At 40.7% G+C, this 18,994-nt stretch overlaps 1 protein-coding gene and 1 long non-coding RNA gene across 2 annotated transcripts in view; one reads left to right on the top strand and one right to left on the bottom strand.

Annotated features, from left to right (window-relative positions):
• The first annotated feature begins 1,001 nt into the window (after window positions 1–1,001).
• LOC139827048 (uncharacterized) lies at window positions 1,002–12,052 on the top strand. Its single transcript, XR_011737233.1, has 4 exons — window positions 1,002–1,176; window positions 8,737–8,845; window positions 10,621–10,691; window positions 11,158–12,052. It is a non-coding gene; the product is annotated as an uncharacterized lncRNA (long non-coding RNA).
• Window positions 12,053–12,966: 914 nt separating this feature from the next.
• Window positions 12,967–18,994, bottom strand: part of PKP2 (plakophilin 2) — a 44,837-nt gene continuing 38,809 nt past the window's right edge. Inside the window, exons 11-13 of the mRNA XM_065842269.2 lie at window positions 18,091–18,280; window positions 17,070–17,157; window positions 12,967–15,546 (exon numbers count right to left, since the gene is read on the bottom strand). Of these exons, the coding sequence (XP_065698341.2) occupies window positions 15,478–15,546; window positions 17,070–17,157; window positions 18,091–18,280 (347 nt within the window). The 3' untranslated portion in view covers window positions 12,967–15,477. The remainder of the gene's footprint in view (window positions 15,547–17,069; window positions 17,158–18,090; window positions 18,281–18,994) is intronic.

Here is an 18,994-nt window from a genome sequence, read left to right as displayed (position 1 = left end):
AAGATTAAGCTCTTCTTTTCTGTTCCAATGCAGAGAATATGCTGGAAACATAAAAGAAGAGAGCAAAACATGTAATTTTACTACTGGTCCTTCCTAACTCTCAATGCTTGACTTTTTTCCCTCATTTGTGAGGACATTCTTCTTATAACCACTGTACATAAATTTGTACAGACACACAAAACCACAAACACATATAGAAAGAGACATTGAAATTTGGTGTGCCTCAACAAATTTCACACCTTTCTATCAACAATATGATATGAAAGCTGTTTTGGCAAAAAGGTGCCCTTAAGCTAGCATATTGCATGAGGAAGTTCCTACAATAAGTGTGTGTGGGAGTAGCTGAATATATTTAATCTGTATTTGTCTGTCAGAAATAATAAATAAATTTTAAAAAGTTTATAGATATTCAACCTTGAAGGTGGAGTATCACCCAACTAACTCCTGAACCTGCTGTGCTTATAGCAGTCTGAATGATTATGAACACTGGTAGGGCTGCTCAGAACGTTGATGCCCTTTGATATCAAGCTTGTGTAACAGCTAAATATTGAAGTGGCCAAAGTGGGGTCAGGGAGATAGAAATCACCGAAACTGCAGTCCATCCAAACTGTAAAAAAGTGATGTTAAGTGACAGATTTATCCATATGCTTGTGGCCTTCCTGATCTTTTGAAAAATTTCTCCAGGTCTTTGGTCACACGGCTGAGATGCAGCTGTGCAGTCTTCCTAATCTGAGCCTGAGGTTGGGTCTGGGCTGCAGGGCTGTCTGCATCAAGCTGGTTTACACCGCTGAGTTAAGGCATGTTGAGCTGTAGTATGGATGGGCTACCTATACATTTGGAATACCTATGATTTATATTTTTAATATTAAGAACAAACTATATGTTATTAAAAAATACTGAAACAATACAATTATATGTTAGCTAATGCCTGTCTATTCCATAACTGTACAGTGCACTGACCTTTCCCTTTCTTATTTCTTTCAGCAAGGATGGGAAGGTGATGTATGGCCTCCCATCCACATGTACTGTGTGCTCAGGAGGGCTCCACAGTGTCCATTGCTGCAACAGGACATCTGTAAAGAGCAGCTTGCTTGCGAAGTGATGTATCTACTGGAATCAGGGAGGACTGTTAAAACAAACAAGCAAAAAGCAAACAACACAACCACAGATTTTCAAGTTAGTATACAGTTATATAACTGTGCATTTTTTTTAATCCAAAGATTTGATTGATATTGCTATTACTGCCTCCATCTCCACAGGGATAAGTGAGTATTGCCAGGAATGGTGATTGTTTTTTTTCTAAACGGAAACATTGAGTTGTTGTGGATATTCCCATTGCCCCAAAGAAAGGTTTTGGTAGTATCTTTGGTCTCTCTCTCTCTTTTTTTTTTTTTTTTTTTTTGAGGATATAGCTCTGTACATTCATTACACATGCTTGTGGGCTCCTAGCAGACACTGAGAAAATTCTACTTGATGTATCTAGTCTTTTAATAAGCTTTTTTCAAAGTATTAGAAAACTACTTAACAACAACAAACCACCACATCAGTACTTCGTATGGAAGTGGCATGGATTGTGATCACTGGAGAGTAACCTGAGGTGGACCTTTTAGGATAGAATAGAGTTATGTCCCTGTGGAGTTTGACGTGCTCTTCTAGATGAGGCCAGGGACAACTGGTGGTTTCTTGAAGGGCATCAAGTTCATAAAAGATTCTGATGATGCCAAGAGACTTGAATTGATGTGACAGGTGAACAACAATAAATAGATTGCCTTTGGGTGCAGGAATCCAGTAAACTCTTCAAGAACAGGTAAAACTTGTTGCTCTCTTCCTGCAGTATATTCTAAACCATAATATCTACATGGAGAATAAGATTTGAGCACAGTGTTCAGGTTGTTATTTCCTCTGTACTTTTGCGTATGCAGAGGCTTAGACATGAAATACTAAAGCGTAGTTCTGTATCCCAGTGGCATTCTGTGATTTTTCCTTAAAGTGCCTACATACTTTAGGAATAAAAATCCCTTTTTTTTTTTTTACATGCAACTCATGATGGTAACTAAGCTTCTTGAGGCTACAAACATTGAAAGGAAGGCTCTAGGGTAAAGTTATTCTACTTGCTGAGGTTTTTGGTGATCCTTAAAACACTTATCTTCACTTACTCAATTATTTGCATCTGGACTATTTGCTTGTGCTCTGACGCGCAGCAGGCATTTCAGTTTTGTAAGGCCAGGACTAACTCCCCTATTACTAGTTACTGCTGACTAGTTCATATATTTTCACAGAACTATAGCAGAGGTTGGTCAACACAGCATAACTGCTGAGATGTGGTGCTTTCAGCAGATATTCCTCAAATTTTACACCAACTAAGGAAGAAACACGGGATTTATCCTGTAAATGAACTGCCTCCAACTTCATGACTGCTGTTAGAATAGCAGATTTCTGTGATGTTCTTCCTGGGGTAGGCGGGGAGGCATAAGAGGTAAATTACTTCAGTATTAAGTTTTTTCATGATTTCTTAAAACTGTACTGTTCCCTTTTGAGCTGTTACACCTGTTCCTCCCTTTTGCTTTGTTCAGAATTTACTAAGTAACAGATGCAGCACAAGTCTTACCCATATATTAACTGCTACCCACAGGCCCAAACCTTTTCCCATTCCCCTTACGTAAGTAGGATTTAGGTTTCTAAATATGTTTAAAATCTAGGCTCAGCCTCCACAGACACTTGTTTAACCCATCAGTTGTTTATACCTTGTTCCCAAGTAAGCTAGTGTATGTAACTCAAAGCTGTTGAAAAGAAGCAGAATAAAACTGAGGCGGAGTTATCATATCAGTTACAAAATTAGTTGCAGAAGCTCCAAAATTTGAAATGAAGCAGGCTCTACATTACATTATTATCCTTCTCTCCTTTCCTCCATGATTTTTTCTCTAGGAAATAAAAATGACAATAATGAAGACCCATAAATCAAAATGAATCTATGCATCCAAGTCCTAGTACTCTAACTAATGATAAACTGATTTTTACCTATTGAATGTGGTAATTTACATCCACAGTAACTATAATGAAATAAACCAGTGTCACATTATACGAACATCAGCACTGAGGGCTCAAGGCTTGGATCCATCTGGAAGCCATTTATTGATTACAGCTGGTGAAAACAGCCAATGAACAAGGTTAGGTTTCCTCCTTATCTGAGGTCTTTTCCACAATTGGCTGTCTTTCTCATTCATCAGCTGGGCAAGACTCAAAATCATTTAAGAGATGGGACTGCTTCTTCATGTGGGGCTCGCATAAAATCTCCTGATTAGTGAGTTGACTAAAGGAATTTCCAAAGCTGGCCTGTTCTGACTGATGGTGGCTATTACAGCTATAATATGAGACTTATACTGAAAGAAGAAGATAAAAGAATAAAAGTGAAGGGAGCTGCCAGGGTTATGAAAAATCAATGCTCAAGCAAAAGTACAGTAGATTCTGAAAACAGATATGGGGAAGCTCTTTTGTAGTGATGATTTTAAGACCTGCTTCAGGAAAGTCTGTAAGTAAGGCTTGTTTTTTTATTTTTCTTAACATGTACCTTTCCTTTCATGAAAGAAATGTATGGAATTTCCTTGAGGCAGAACTGTTGGCTTAATTGGAACAACAAGAAGGAAGTACAGACCCATTCAAAAACTGTGAAAAACTATTTATTTTGCTGTTAAGCTAAGGTTTGTGATAGGCGATAAGAAAGGGATTTTTTTTTTTATTCTAGTACAAGGTCAAAACCTCTTGTTCTACTGTCATTGGTCAAACCAAATTAATGCTAATGTTAGTTGGAACAAATGTAGCTCTGGTCTGCTTCCTGCAGCACATGGTGTTTGGGTCCCCAACGAGTGAATGAAATTGCAAATGTTTCCTAGTCTTTAGCTAAAGTTAGCTCAAAAAATTTATCTTTCTATCCCCATGAAAATAAACTGGTTTGTTATTCTTTCACTTTATGCCAAGAAGCTTTTAAATTCCTGTAGGGATTATATTGTATAGAGGGGAGCAGACACAGAAGCACCACTGAAATGTCACCTGCTGACAGCAATTGTCTTGGTTGCACTGGAGATACCACCATTTGCACTGTGAACAGGGTAGGAAATATGTAGTTACTATGCCATTTTTTTCTAGCCAAGTCTTCAAAAGTGTTAAGGATGGAGCATCTCTGACCTCTCTGGGTAGCCATTTCTAGTGTGACATCACTGTCTTGATAAGATTTTTTTTTTTTTTTCCTAATACCTACTCTAAATCTCCCAAACCTCAGAATGATGCTGTTGCCTTTTTCCCCCTTGCTTTACCACCTATCACTATGTGACAAGTTTGGTTTTGTCATCTCTGGGGTTTATTTTCAAGTATTGGTAGGTTGCTTTACATCACCACTTTGCCTCCTCTTGACCAGACCAAAAAAGCCCACATCCTTCAACCTTTTGTTTCAGATTATGTGGTTTAGGTTTCTCACCATCTTCGTAGCTCTCTGCTGGATCCTCTCCAGTTTCTTGGCATGTCCCTTCTTGAACTAGGAGGGTTCAAGTCACAGTGCTGCAGTGCAGTGTTCTTTCCCTGCCAAATAGGGGTAACAACTTCCCTTGGTCTGCTGGTTGTGCCTCTCCTAACATAGCCCGTTATGCCATGTCCCCAGTTCACAAAGTAAGAGCACTGTTGTGTCAAATTTCACTTGGTGTCTGCTGTAAATCCCAGGCCCTTTTCAGCAAAGCCTTTTCTCAGTTCCAACCAGCACTGACATCTGGGTTTATTCCACCTGCAGTGCAGAAATTTGCACTTCTTGAACATTGAGATCTATGTTGTCACAGAATCACAGAATGTTAGGGATTGGAAAGGACTTCAAAAGATCACCTAGTCCAATCCCCCTGCAAGAGCAGGAACACTTAGGTGAGGTTACACAGGAATGTGTCCAGGAGGGTTTTGAATGTCTCCAGAGAAGGAGACTGCACAACCTCCCTGGGCAGCCTGTTCCAGTGCTCTGGCACTCTCACTGAGAAGTTGTTTCTTCTCAAATTTAAGTGGAAGCTCTTGTGTTCCAGTCTGAACCCATTACCCCTTGTCCTACCGTTGGTTGTCACCGAGAAGAGCCTGGCTCCATCCTCGTGACACTCACCCTTTACATATTTATAGCAATTAATGAGGTCACCCCTCAATTTCCTCTTCTCCAAGCTAAAGAGACCCAGCTCCCTCAACCTTTCCTCATAAGGGAGATGCTCCACTCCCTTAATCATCTTTGTTGACCTACGCTGGACTCTCTCCAGCAGTTCCCTGTCCTTCTTGAACTGAGGGGCCCAGAACTGGACACAATATTCTAGATGTGGTCTCACCAGGGCAGAGTAGAGGAGAAGGAGAACCTCTCTGGACCTGCTAACCACCCCCTTTCTAATACACCCCAGGATGTCATTGGCCTTCTTGAGTCTGTGTGTCAAAATGAGTGTCTCTGTTGTAGATCCTAACACAGCTTAGTCTTGTTTCCACTCCCAAGAAAGCCCAAAGTATTCCTAGGAAACTTGATTTCACAAAACTTATAGCCTGTTTCTTTTGTTTAATATTCGCATCCAAACCTGAAGTTCTCTTTGCACTTCTTCAGTTACGTGTAATACTCCTGGATTGCAAAATCACTGATATCTCCATTAGTAAGCCCTGACCAAATCCTCTATCTAGTGCAGGCATTAGCAGTAGCAATGTGGCTGTGAGAGCAGCATGCCTGCATTTTGCAGAGACCGACAAGAATAGATATTAAAAGAAATAAAATGTTTGTTTTGTAAAGTGACAAGTTGATTTGGTGTGGATAGAAGAGCTGACCACCTGCAATGGTACGTGAATAATGTATGTGATAACAGGGATCGATGCTCTACCCAAATATGCCTGTCTGTGGGATACTAATGAAAGAACAGGATGGCAAAGCTCCTGAGCCCCTAAAACTATTTGTGTTTAAGGAGAAGCATTTAAAAACTAGAAGCCAATTAACATAAAGGATTTTTAAACAAGATAAATCACATGTTGCTGTATTGCTTGAAAAAAAAAAAAAAGTTATAGAAAGCTTTTAACAGAACTTGAAAATCCAAGGTGTGGTGATTTGATTTTTTTTTTTTACAACCTGAAGTTTTATCATGTTGTTGTTTATATCAAACTGTAAGTTCAGATTTCACATAACTACCCATCCCAAACCCTCAAAGTCCCTTAGAATAGGAAGCTGTTTATGGACACAGGTGTCTCAAATAAGAAGCCTTTTTATAAAGACTCCAAACAGACCTTCTGTTATGAAATCTCTATAGTGGATGCAGTTATCAGTCAGGCGAAAAGAACTATGTACTGCACAGCACAGGTGTGAGAAACCTGTTGGATCTCCTTACCTATAAATTACAAGGGTCAGAGCTATGCAGGGAAGGGTTCACAGGTTTGAAAAAGTCATAGTGAGAAGAAGAAAATGACAAGTGATGCAATGTGGGGATGGTCTGCTAAATTCAGGCATTGATGACAGCCAGTGACAGTTGAACGAGCTGGCATCAAGAGTGGATACAAGCTTCTAGATACCACTTTACACAGAAATGATGGGATATTTCCCCCTTAGACTTTGTGGTATGTTGCTGAGAGGTGTGTTTGGAGAAATATGGGACTCCAGCAACTAGAACAATATTGCTGAAGATGCTTCCCATTGAAGCTCTTCAGGGAGAAATAAATAGACATAAGAGGTTTGCCTCATCTCTCTTGTCCCTTCAGAAATTATCTTGCATCTGAACAAAGTTTCAGTGAGCTGGGCTGCATCTCCTGATACATTCCAGTGAAAGGGCAGGTTGCGAAGCAAGCCTGAGAGCTTCTGAATCCTCTTACCACTGACAATGTGCTATCCCTTATTTTAGGGGTATCCCTTACAGGACCCATGTTTTTAAATTCCCTCTCCATCACCTGGAGGATTCCGTTCTTTGTATGGTGCTGGTACTGCAAAACACCCGTGTGTGTGTCTGCGTGGGGCCTTCCTGCACTGTTGTGACCTTAACCCTCCCCATGTGGGGAGAGCCTGTAAACCTGTGAGCAACCATTGTATTAACACAACTACTGTAATGAAGAAGGACCCAAACAGATGTATATGTCTTTGTTTTGCCAAGAAAATCCTCAAGCCACATTTGCGATATCCTTTGTTTCGCGAACCTCTCTTCCATCCACTCTGTCCTGACTTTTGTATGCCTGGTAATATATTTTGGGTTATATGGAGGTAAGCAATATGTTACTATGATTTCACTGCTTAATTTAGAGGAGATGGAACTGACTTAGATGTGGGAGCAGAGATGGGACTGCTGAATTATTTCTACTTGCATCTGTGTCAGTGAGATGTCACCCTCAGAGGTTGTCTGCTAAGCCAGAGCAAAAATCATTTGTACTTTATAACATGTTTGCAGTTTTCAGCAAGCCTGTTGTACAAAGAGATTCTAAAAAAAAAATAATATTTATTCTGGATGGGGATGGACAAAGAATAATATTTTGCTTAATTTAGGGGGATAGTTATTGTTATGGGCCAGAAAGAGAAAAAATGTTGGGAACATCTTCACAGAAACCCTTCTTCTCTTTTCCTCCTTGCCTTCCTCTTCTTACCCTGAAAAACCTATGTTAAATAGCATGAATATAGAAATTAAAATGGACAGCAGCATAAGTCAGTGTAAACTATGGACTATTTGCAGTCCTTTCTGTGAAGGTGGCAGGTCATACTGGGGCTTCACTTGCATCCAGAGCACTGGAACAGGCTGCCCAGAGATATTGTGGAGTCTCCTTCTCTGGAGATATTCAAAACCTGCCTGGACACATTCCTGAGTGATCTGTTCTAGGTGAACCTGCTTTAGCGGGGGTGTTGGACCAGGTGATCTCCAGAGATCCCTTCAAACCCCAACTATTCTGTGATTCTGCGATCTGTCTCCTGGGACTGTCCAGGGTGAAGGAAAGAAACCTTGCCAGTGGTGCTGTTAGCAGTTAGGATAGCGTTTTCTTGCCCAAACCACAGGGACATGAGCATTTAACAAGAATTTCATGTTTAACAAGGATTTTGTTTAAAGATTTCTCTGGTTTGAGATGTTACGCTGATTTTTAATTTTTTCTTAGCTGTGTGTCTACAGAGAAAAAAAATCCAAGTGAAGGCCCTACAACCAGACCACGTGAGTGGGAACAGTGGCAGAGCAAAATATATATCTGCTGCAGGTGGCTGGTACAAACTCATGAGAGATCAGGGGCCATTGTCCAGGGCAACACCTTATTTACCTTTGTTTTCTTTCCTGGCTGGGAATCAACTAACTGCTGTTTGCCAATTCTAATGGAGAACCTGAGAGCAAATGAGAGCTGAGGTGGGCCGGGGGTGGTTGCCATGACCTGGGCTGCTCTCTGGCCCTGTGGGGAAGGCAAACATGTGCCACGGCAGGGCAGATGACACATGCCCGCCGTTTTGTTGTTGAAGTCACACAGTGAAACTCTCATGTGGACCAGTAAATGTTCTTCCAAATCTGCTCCAGTACTGTGGTGCAGTGGCTAAGGCTGCGGGTGCTGGGCGTTTTTGTTTTTAGTTCATCTCTCACTGAGTTACAACAGTAGGATTTGAAAGCACTTTTCCATTGAAAAATACACAAAATGGTAACAGCGGGGTCCAACTTTTAAATCTACATATAAACATCTTCTTAGATCAAGTCACCTCAGGTTCTTATGCTTTTTCTCTCCTTTTTTTTTTTTGATGCCAAGGTAACAACTCTACATCTGTATCCACCGTGGTAGATGTGAAGAACACAAGGTTGCCTGTAAAACACAGGTCCATGTCTCCCAGGTGTACTAAATACCTCTTTTTTAATAGGTAAGCGTATTATAGACTAGAGAATTTATTGTGTCCTGCTTACTATCCATAATTACCTTCACAATAACTTAATTATAAGCCCAAGCCCCAGTAATCGTGAATCTGTCCGTCTTTCTTCATAACAGGAGAAAATAACTGATCTAAATTAGGAAAAATGTCCTTGGTGGACAGGTGATCCGCGGTGTTTATTCAGAAAGCACAGCACTGGTCGGGTTGCCAGCTGGCAGACGTGGCTGCACAAGAGGCAAGTGCCAGACCACTGTTGGCTTCCCCCAGGTCAGTGTGCAGGAGTACAGAAACCTGGAAAACAAAATGCCTTATCTATGACCAGCCCCTAAACCTTGGGAATATCTACTCCAGCTTCTTGTTTGTTCCACATACAAGTTGGGAAGGGAGTTGTGTGGAACACAGTCAGGGTTATCCTGAGATAAGTCCTCCTTGCTGGAGACACTGGAAGTGCCTCTGACCCTGCATCTAGATGGTCTTGCTTTCTGCCAAGTGAATTTCAGAGCTTCTGAAATTTCTCCTTTCTTTTCCACACTACCCATTTGGCCTTTCTCACTTTCACAGTTTACCTACCTCATAACTTTTTTGCCAAGATAGCATTTGCTGCCTGACCCTGTCTGGCTCTCACCAGAGGTTTGGCATCCCTCCTCTCTCACCAGAGAGAAACCAGCTCACTTCCTTCCTCCCCATGCTCTGGCTTCCCTGTCCCTTCCTCAATGACCTGTGCTCCCAGTCTCATCTCTTTCAAATGCCTCTGCTCCAATCTTTCACACCAGAAGACAAATTTTCCTTCACCTCTTTGTGTCGCTTAAGCTGTGCCAAAGCTTTTGCAATAACGCCTGCAGAAGCATTACTGCTATGCAAAACATCAGTTATTGACTTCCAGGTTTTAAGTATTTTTGGGTTGACTAGTAGCATAATTAAAAATGAACAAACAAACAACCTCCCTCAAAACCTACAGCAATTCCTGTAATCCCAGTTTTAGTTTTAAGCATGAAGTAGGAGCTGGATAACACAATCCAACCTGCTAGTGAACAGAGAGACCTGACACCCTGTTCCTCCTCAGGGGAAAGGTTGTCTGTGAAAGCCTCCATTGTTCTCTCTGCAGCATCCTGCCTGTTATCCTGTTGTAACTGCAATGCAAAAGCAATGGTAACCACAGCACAAATGCACCGAATGACCTACCCCAGTTATGCTGCTGAGCAGCATTTTTATTACAAAGGGGAAGTTCTATGATGAAAAAGTGTAATTCCTCTTTACATTATTTCCTCCCTTTTAGTTAACTGCTTTTTTTCCTATGGAGTCTGTTTCAATTTCAGTTACAAATCATCCCATTTTCCAAGGTTCTTTAGCCTTAAGAAGTTGTGTGGTTTAAACTTGTGCAGTTTTTAGTGCCATTTTGTGTTAAACTCCAGTGTGCTCATGTATCCTGAGACGCAGTGTGCTTTCCAGAGACAGTTCAACACTGATACTACAACATTACTGATTTATTTTGTTATTATTCCAAGCCAAACACAACTATTATGACTGTGACCCATTATCTTATGACCTTCACGGGCTTCAGAAAGTTTTTGAACTTTCTGAAAGATATTACCCGCTTAGTTGGCAGCTAAAACCCCCCTCTCAGTCTTCATCATTTGTCTGTGTTCACCCAGTGGCTCAGGCTTGGCTATTTCATTTCTTGGCGAACACAAAGTAAGACATATTTTTGAGGGTCAAACAATGTCCTTAGTTCTCTCTAGAACTGAAATCTCTTATTTAACTTACAGGAGTTCTCAGATATCTAAACACATTCAAGGCAGTAGTGGTGTCCTGATCTTCAAAAAGCAAGAGCAAGCTGGTGAGTCTTGAGACCAACACCTTTCAAGGTATAAGTGATGGCAGGCTGGCTGGTAGTCCTACGGCTGACTACAGCTCAGAGATGGCAAAACACAGGCAAAAGTAAGAGAGACCCTTGCACAGTTTCAGAGGAAATATGTGGTCAACATGGAAAAAAGAGCCCACTGATGAGTGTTTGCAGCTGATGTCCCTGTTCCCTTTCACAATCATGGTGCTGCCTGCCCTGTGACCAAGGTATGGGCATGTTCAGAAGGCCTGGGGGATATTTGCAGTATTGGCTCTAAGCTGTAGCTGCAAAGGACATGTAAGGCAAAGGCCTGCTTCCTCTTTTTGATATCCATGGATATTCAGGCTTGTCTGAGAGGTAACTAAGAATAATAGGATACAAATAAGGGAACGGAAGCTTAGGTTGAATAATGGAAAAATTTGCAACACATGTTAAGTTCCTAAACTTGAATTATTTACAGTCACACTGGATGCAACAACTAGGAGACACAGCTGAAGAAAGGATGCAAGGAATTTCTAGTTTCTGATCCTGAGATGACAACACCTTTACTGTATATAATAAAACTGTTCTGGCTCCAAACACATGAAATAAGATAAAATGGACTTATTTCCTCATAATATGAAAACCTGTTAACATATCCAAAGCATGACTGTAGAGAATGGCAAAACCCTGCCGTATGTATACTATCTGGTATAAACTTGCTTTTTATCTTTTGTATAGTTGAGCAAATCTCCCTACTTTTTTTTCAGTGGGAAAATGCTGTGCAACATCTAAACCAACATGCTAAATGTAGATTCAAAGGGTTATATTCACACCTGTCCAAGCCTTGTCCTTGATGCACTGTGATGTTGAGTTGAACGTGCGTTTTCTCCAACCTGATTTCTGCTGCTACTTCCAGATCTTTTTCTCATGTCAGATGATGCCTTAAGGTCATGTTATCTTCTCCACGGGTTGGGTCTAGAGTTTGAGTCAGGAATGCAAATTGAGGTTTTAATCAGTAGCAATTAAAGTAAAAGAAAGGAAGAGCAGCTGCTGGAGTTGAAATAACTTACGAAACACCAGTCTCATCACTTTGCATAGCTTGTGTGTGATTCACCCTGTGACTGTGCTCATTAGACCATCCCATGAACCACGCTCCTGCAAGGGGGCTGTGAAATGATACTGTTGGGATTTTTGGTCCTCAGCTCTAAGGACAGGAAAAGGCAAGCTGGAGCCTAAGGGCTAAACATGGCAAGAAGCAAATGGGCAGCCTGAGATACAATCCCTCAGCTTTACTGAGTTGCCTTTTGAGGATGTGTTGCCAGGCTGAGCAGTAGCCAGGGAACGGGCTGGGATTTTTGTATCATGGCTCATGATGGTGTCACTTCATCTCACCTGTGGTTTTGTACAGGCCCAGCAAGGAGGGTTGAACCTTTCTTAATATATAACATATTCCTACTCAAAAGATGCTCTCCCTCTCCCGCCCCCCCCCCCCACTACAAAATATCATGTAACCTAAACCCTATGTCTGTGCACAATATAATGCAATATTTTATGTAGTTTAATCCTATCTAGCAAGGAAGAGAGGAGAAAAAGCTTTAATATTTAGAAGCAATGACAGTAGGAAAAAGGTAGGAGGATGAAATGGGGAAAGAAATGACTAATTCTCGTGCAGTGAATGAATGTCTATATAGTGGTATCTACTACAATATTATCCATACTAATGAAGAGTTTCCACTAAAACAATTCAGTGAAAGGTGTTTGCACTGGGTTGTAGTTAAAACACTATGTCAAGATAGGAGGATCTGGAGTCCGTTCTTGGTTCAACCAAACACATTTTCAGACGCCACCCAGCACGCTTAAATTCAAGGTCTCAGGTCTCTGTAATATTTCTTAAGTCCAAGACTATGGTGAGGATGATTCCAATAACATTTGAGATCTCCAGGGGTGATATGGCCCATGGTAAAGTTTCCTGGCAAAGACCAATTAAAGAGGGGTGAAGACAGAGGATGCCAGGTGCTTTGATAGGTCAGCAATACTGGACAAAGAGAGCTGTAGCAGATTTTGTAAGTAAAAATAAATTGTTTGCAGAAGCACTCTGATGTCAAAAGGAGCATTACACAGCTTGCCTTCAGGAACACTCTCCTGTTGTAGAAAAGTCTAAGTCTCTGCACCTAGATTCAATTTAGATATGAATTTGCTTTTTTAAAGGAAGGGCTAAGGCTTGAAAACACATTTGTTGCATCACAGCAAGTAGGCTCACTAATAATAACAAAGACCAAAGACAGACTTTTTGCATTAGAGAGAATACTTTATTATTTCTCTGACTAACATTGTTTGCTTTCTTTGGATTCCTGCTGAAATGTTCTTGATTGCATACAAGTAGGAGATCAGTTGTACTAAGGTGTGTCATTGTTTCTCATCCCTGTTTATAGCTTTCAGTTGTTGCCCAGTCCGATAATTCTTCCTTGTGACTGCTGAACACTGATTTTAAAGGGACGCTACCAGCAGAAACAACCCCAAAAGTTTGCACCCCATTCTTAGGGACATCTTACTGGGACATAGATATCTTAAAAAGAGCATTTGAAAATGCTCAAAAAATGCCCAGCATTGATCTCTCTCTTTTTTTTCTTTTCTCTTTTTTGAATAGTGTGTGGGTTTCACAGAACTAAACCAATACTCAAGTGTTTCTGGGAGCCCTCTTCCTGACCTTTAGGCTGCCGATTTTCATTCCTGTGTTGCTCTGTATTTAGGTTTACTCTATGTATATTAATTGTGCCTATTGCTACTTCTTGGGCAGTAAAAGCATATTTGTCCCCGTTTCCTGGTGTTCATTTATTCATGGCTTACACAGTGTTACTTAGGTTGACAAGTCAGAATAAAAAGATTTTAATTGTCTGTTTTCTATAATATTTTTAAAAAATTATAAAAACAATTTCCTTGACATGCAGTGCTGTAAGTTCCCCTCCCCTGTGTTTCTTTTGGATCTGGAGTATTTTGAAAACAAACCTCTTGAAAAAACAATAGTATTTTTAAAACCTCTTACTGGAATGCATTTGATTTGAGCTATTCAAAGCAAATGCGGAGGACTAACAGCCCTATGAAAATGATCTGTGATGGGAAAGCAGGGCTGTTTGCCTACTTCCCTAGGACATGTTCTGTTCTGCACGCACATGTGAAACTTCCCAGGAACCCTATGAGAACTACGTGCACCCACCAGCAGAATTTAGCTTGCCAATATCCAGAAATATGTTTGGACATAAGGCAACGTCACAATTGGCTGGTTGCAAATTTCTGGCAGGAGCTAGACTTTTGGCCAGGAGTGTTGAAATGGAGAGGTTTGATGATCTCCTCTGTGAGGTCCCTACTCGAAGGACTGTGCATCCCTTTTTGGATAGGAAGAGCTGTAATAGCTCCTGTGCCAGTAGCTCAGCGTGGGCGTACAGGATGGGCTCCATTTGTGCAGGAAGGATTATAAATACATACGCCAAAGTCCTGGTTGCCATAAACGTAACTTAGCTCCCCTGATTTCAGAAGAGACCATGTCAGCTGATAATCCAATCCACAGAGTTTTATATATGAGTTTCCTGTTGGTTTAATGGACAATTTAACTACAGGTTTGTTGAGATAGATCTCGCTTACTAAAGGTATCAGATTGGGTTTTTTAGTGCTTCTTTTCCCTCTCTGAGGATCATATCATGCCTTTAAGTACTCAGGAATTTTTCTTCTCCTGTTACCTATTCCCACATGTGCAGACATAGTCCTTCGGTTATCACGTTGCATGTAATTGCTGTAGGGAGAAGGATGATTTCAAGTAAGAGAATATGAAGCAGGATCAGATGAATTCCTTAAGCAACACAGAGCCTTGTCTTTTCTGTGTGTGTATCTATCTGTTTCTTCAAAAATAAAGGCGAGACTCCACTCCCTTTACTATATATAGATTAGCAATAGAATCTTTTTGAAAATACAATTTTCTTAAAATAATCACTGAACCAGCAGCAGCTAACTCTTCCACCAATTAGCAAAGAATGATGGATCTAAGGTCAGCCCAAAGTGTCTGAAATATATTGGTTCTAGTTAAAACCCTTTCTGGACACAGTTCTAAATTCCAACAGCCATGTCAGGGAGGATGAGAGGAACAAGGTACAATAAGACCTATGTAAAATCAGTTTTGTTGCTGTTGCTAGTGAAATCTCAAAGAAAAGAGGCTAAAGAACCAGTGAGCACATGTATACAAGCAATAAAAAAAATAATAATTTTAACTTGATTGGTGCTTTTATAATGCCGGTAGTGAAACAGCTTCTTGTGAATAATTACAGAATCTGGAGATTCTTATTTAGCATGTGGGAAGAAACAAAAGGGTGAAAAAGTACTATGTCCTGAGCAGTGCATTTGATGATTACCCACTGTAGAAAACAATCTTTATGAAACAGTCTGAAAATAATTTGCTGCCAATCAGCATTACAAACCCCTCTGTGTGAATGCCTGTTAAACAAAATGCAGTCACCTGAAGCTCTGAGTAGTGGTTAACCTGGATGAAACTTCACCTCAGATGTCCTGAAGAATCCATCTTTGGTTATTCATATATTGATATAAGCTTCTCAAATTGAAATATACAGTGACAAAAAAGTGATTAGGATTAAAACCACAAAACAGTTATCCTCTGGTCACTCAAGTCCTATATAAAACCAGCCCCTTTTTTCTGAGTTTCCTGGTTGCTGATGGCAACACCAACCACGTGGAGACAGTTACGTTAATTGATGTGTAATCTCATTTGTCTTCAGTGGTGTTATGCTCTGATTCAATCTTTTAGTGAGTTATAGGCTTTTGTGGTCCGGCTGTTGATGAAATCCGCCTTCTTAAAGTCAGCCTTTGGAATGAAAGAAACAGAATAATTCGTTATCTTCAGTGCCAGTTCTGCAAGGGAAGGGTGGGTTCAGCTGTCAAAAAGGGTACAGGCAGAGTCCTCCACAATCAGCAGAGACAGAACAGGCATCTCCCAGGAGTGACTCCGCTCAGTCTAACATATGTGAGATGAATCACTGGAGCTGCTTAACGCTCTCCACTAACTGTCCAGGGAGTTTTTTCTTCTAGCTCAGCTCTACAGGCTCCTAACTCTTAGGTGACTAATGTCAGCTGAGATGATTAACCCTATCTGAACAAAGATTACAGGGCAATGCCAAAATGACTCAGGACATTATCAGTCTCGTTTGACCAAGTGATTTCTGTTACTTACTAGACTAACTTTTCAAAAATGTCTAGCCTTTAGGTAGCCTGCAGTTTTCAGTGCTGTACCTGATATCTCTAGGGGACCCAATTTGCTCGGGAAGAGCAAGTATTCAGCATTTTTTGAAACTCAGATCCAACAAATGTATCTTACAGGCATACTCAAAGTATCAGTGACCAGAAAATTCATGCCATGGGGGATATTGCTGTACAGCAAAGCCAGGAATGTGGTTGCCAAAAACCAGAGACAACAAAACCCAATTAGAGCTTATATGGATACAGCACCCTTATTCTTGAACACAGATTTCTGGCTTGTAGGGCAGTGTACCCTGCTGAATGTGATGCAAGGCTCTTAAAGGATACTACACTAAGTAACATTTCGAACAAATTTCAAAAAAAAATCTGCAAGAAGGAACCAGCTGACTAATAAATGTCAAAGGCTAGAACTTGAAAAAATGGAATAATTTTAGGTTATAGGGAATGTGAGGTGACAGAAATTCTGAACAGCGAGAAAACAAGGAATGAAAACAGATTTAAATGCAGCTTAAAAGTAGGTAGGCTGAAGTCAATTCACCTTCATATTCAAAAAGCAGTCATAGAGCTTCAAAAGGAGAGGAAAAAACTGTTTTGTTTGTTGATTCACTCTGGTCATTTTTTGTTTGATTTTAACCGTGGCAGTAAATGTTTGCCAACACCTTTCCTAGGCTGCCCTACCTTTTTGTCTGAATATAACTAACACCTGGGCTCGTAGACAATATAAACAACAAGGAGAACAAAACTGCTCTGGTGGTGCTTTGCCATGCCTTTGCTTTTACTGACACCTTAGGCCCTATGTGTCAGGTTGGTTCAGTCAGTGATGGATGGACACCTACTGTGCATCACTTCTCACCATCAGAGACTTCTGGCAGGCAGCAACAACATTTCTCATCAATTTTACCAGCGGATATAAAACCAGAGAGGAAGAGAATATGAACACAGATGAGAAAAAATTAAGGGCATGCCTTACTCGTGCAGGATTATGTACGAGTAATAGAAACACTAAATTCAGACGCCACTTGAAATCCTATCACAGGTTGTTTCTTAACAGCGCAGAAGTGCTCAAGGACAAACGAGAGTTCTAGGTCTGAAAGGACAGATTACACGTCTTTGCCCTAACCCAGATCTTACCTTTTTGTAAGCACTGTGGAGATCAGTATGTGACCACAAGGAGTAGAGGAGGACTGAAGCAGCCCTACTAGCTTTGCTGAACATATTGCTGCAATTTTGTGGAAAGAATAATAAAACATGTTTAATTTCCCACTTCATGATCACAGTACATGTGCAAACTTCAGCAAATGTAACCTCGTAACACTTTTTCTGTCTCTCTCTCTCCTCCTAAATGCTGTTTTACTGCATTTTAGGTATTCTAGCATGTTTCAGGCTGTCTGACTACTGAAACAAATGCAACATACCTCCCTGTTTCACTCATTCTTCAAAATTAGAGGGAAATTAAGTACTCTACAGCCTTCATCTTCAAGCAGCTATCATGCTGTTTATATGCAGTTTAAAAAAATAACACTCAACATAACAAGCATCTGAAAGGATCTTTCCAGCAGGTACAATCTCTGGTTAGTTAGATAGGATTTAAACTATTCAGAGCCTCATGAGGTTTTCTTTACTGAGATGAATTTTCTCTTTCATTTTGTAAAAAAGAGAGGAAAGCAAACAGAATAATTATTCATATTCACAAATAATGAATTATTTTCTTTTGAGTAAACACTGGTTGTGATTATGTATTAAATAATGATTAAAGGAAATTCAACATGTATTATCTAAAGTGCCCCTTTATAAATATTTTTCAAGTTCTATCAGGGCTGTGTTACAAGGAACAGGAAATATAGAAACTATCTGGGGACAGATACGATCTGATGATCAGCCACTGTATGTATTAGAATATTGTGCCATCATCTTCTGAGGAACTGTTTAAAATGCTGGAACATGGCAAATTTAGCTGTGGATGGAACAGAAGTTATAAAAGATTTTTCTGTATTTCCCAATACGTGCAATTCTATTCACATCACAGTAACTTGTTTAAACTGTCCTGTACCTTAAGATGCAACGTTTCCACCTCTGCAAATTGCAGAGGTTGCAGGTTTTTTTCTCCCCAGGGAAAGGAGGAGGGGGAGGGAAGGCTTCTCAATCACCTTACCTGTCATTCATGCTGATGGCAATAATCTTGGGCAGGCCGTCAGCACTCAGGAGAAGCCGTGCATTGTGCGAACTGCTCTGTGTCAAATTGTACAGGGTGTAGCAGATGGATGCTGTGGTTTCACAGACAATATCAGATGCCAGGACAGAACTTGGAAGTATCAAGACCAAATCAGGCAAAACTTCTCTGGCTACAAGTTGGAAGAGAGACAAGCAACTCCATTACTAACAGGTGCAGATTTATCTAGGGGTCCCAGAAGACCTTACTCCTCTCATTATCACCTACCGGCATGCTGTCTGCTCCCGCAACAGAGTAATGGATTCATACCTGCATTACATCCCCACAATTTAGGTTAAACTGCATCTGCCCTAAATTGGACAGTATCTATTTTGCTTCTTATACACAGTACATTAATACCTCGTCTGCTGTAGTGAGGACACTATGCATGCTCTAGCAGCAGGCTGCCGCTTCCCAAGGCATCCTGTGTGTCCTATAGGTAACTCTGGGTGTAGTGGTATACAGCAAACTGAGAGAGGGTGATGGCTGAGCCAGTGTGTGTGCTGTTTATTTGAGAAGAGCATCATATTCTGAAGTCCATCCCTACTCAAACACCTCGTCACTTTGACCACACTGAATGTGACCCCACCAGCCAACCAAATGTCAAACAACAGCTTTGGACAGCGGTTGAGTCTGAATGTATACTGTGAGATCTGTGCTGTATGGACCAGAGCTGATGGAGAAAATTACAGCAGCCAGCAAGAGCTTGTAGTCAGCTGCTCCCACTGTGAGAAGTAGCATCGGACATTTGGAAAGGAAGGAGGCCTTTGTATTCAGTGTGAGCCTATTTTGTCCATTCTCCTCTCCCTGCCCAGTGCTTCACTTGGATAGAGCACTTTGACTTCCG

The sequence above is a fragment of the Patagioenas fasciata genome, chromosome 1 (assembly GCF_037038585.1).
Source record: "Patagioenas fasciata isolate bPatFas1 chromosome 1, bPatFas1.hap1, whole genome shotgun sequence".
Taxonomy (NCBI): Eukaryota; Metazoa; Chordata; class Aves; order Columbiformes; family Columbidae; genus Patagioenas; species Patagioenas fasciata.
The sequence above is the reverse complement of the archived record's forward strand: the minus strand, read 5'-3'. Positions and strand labels throughout refer to the sequence as shown.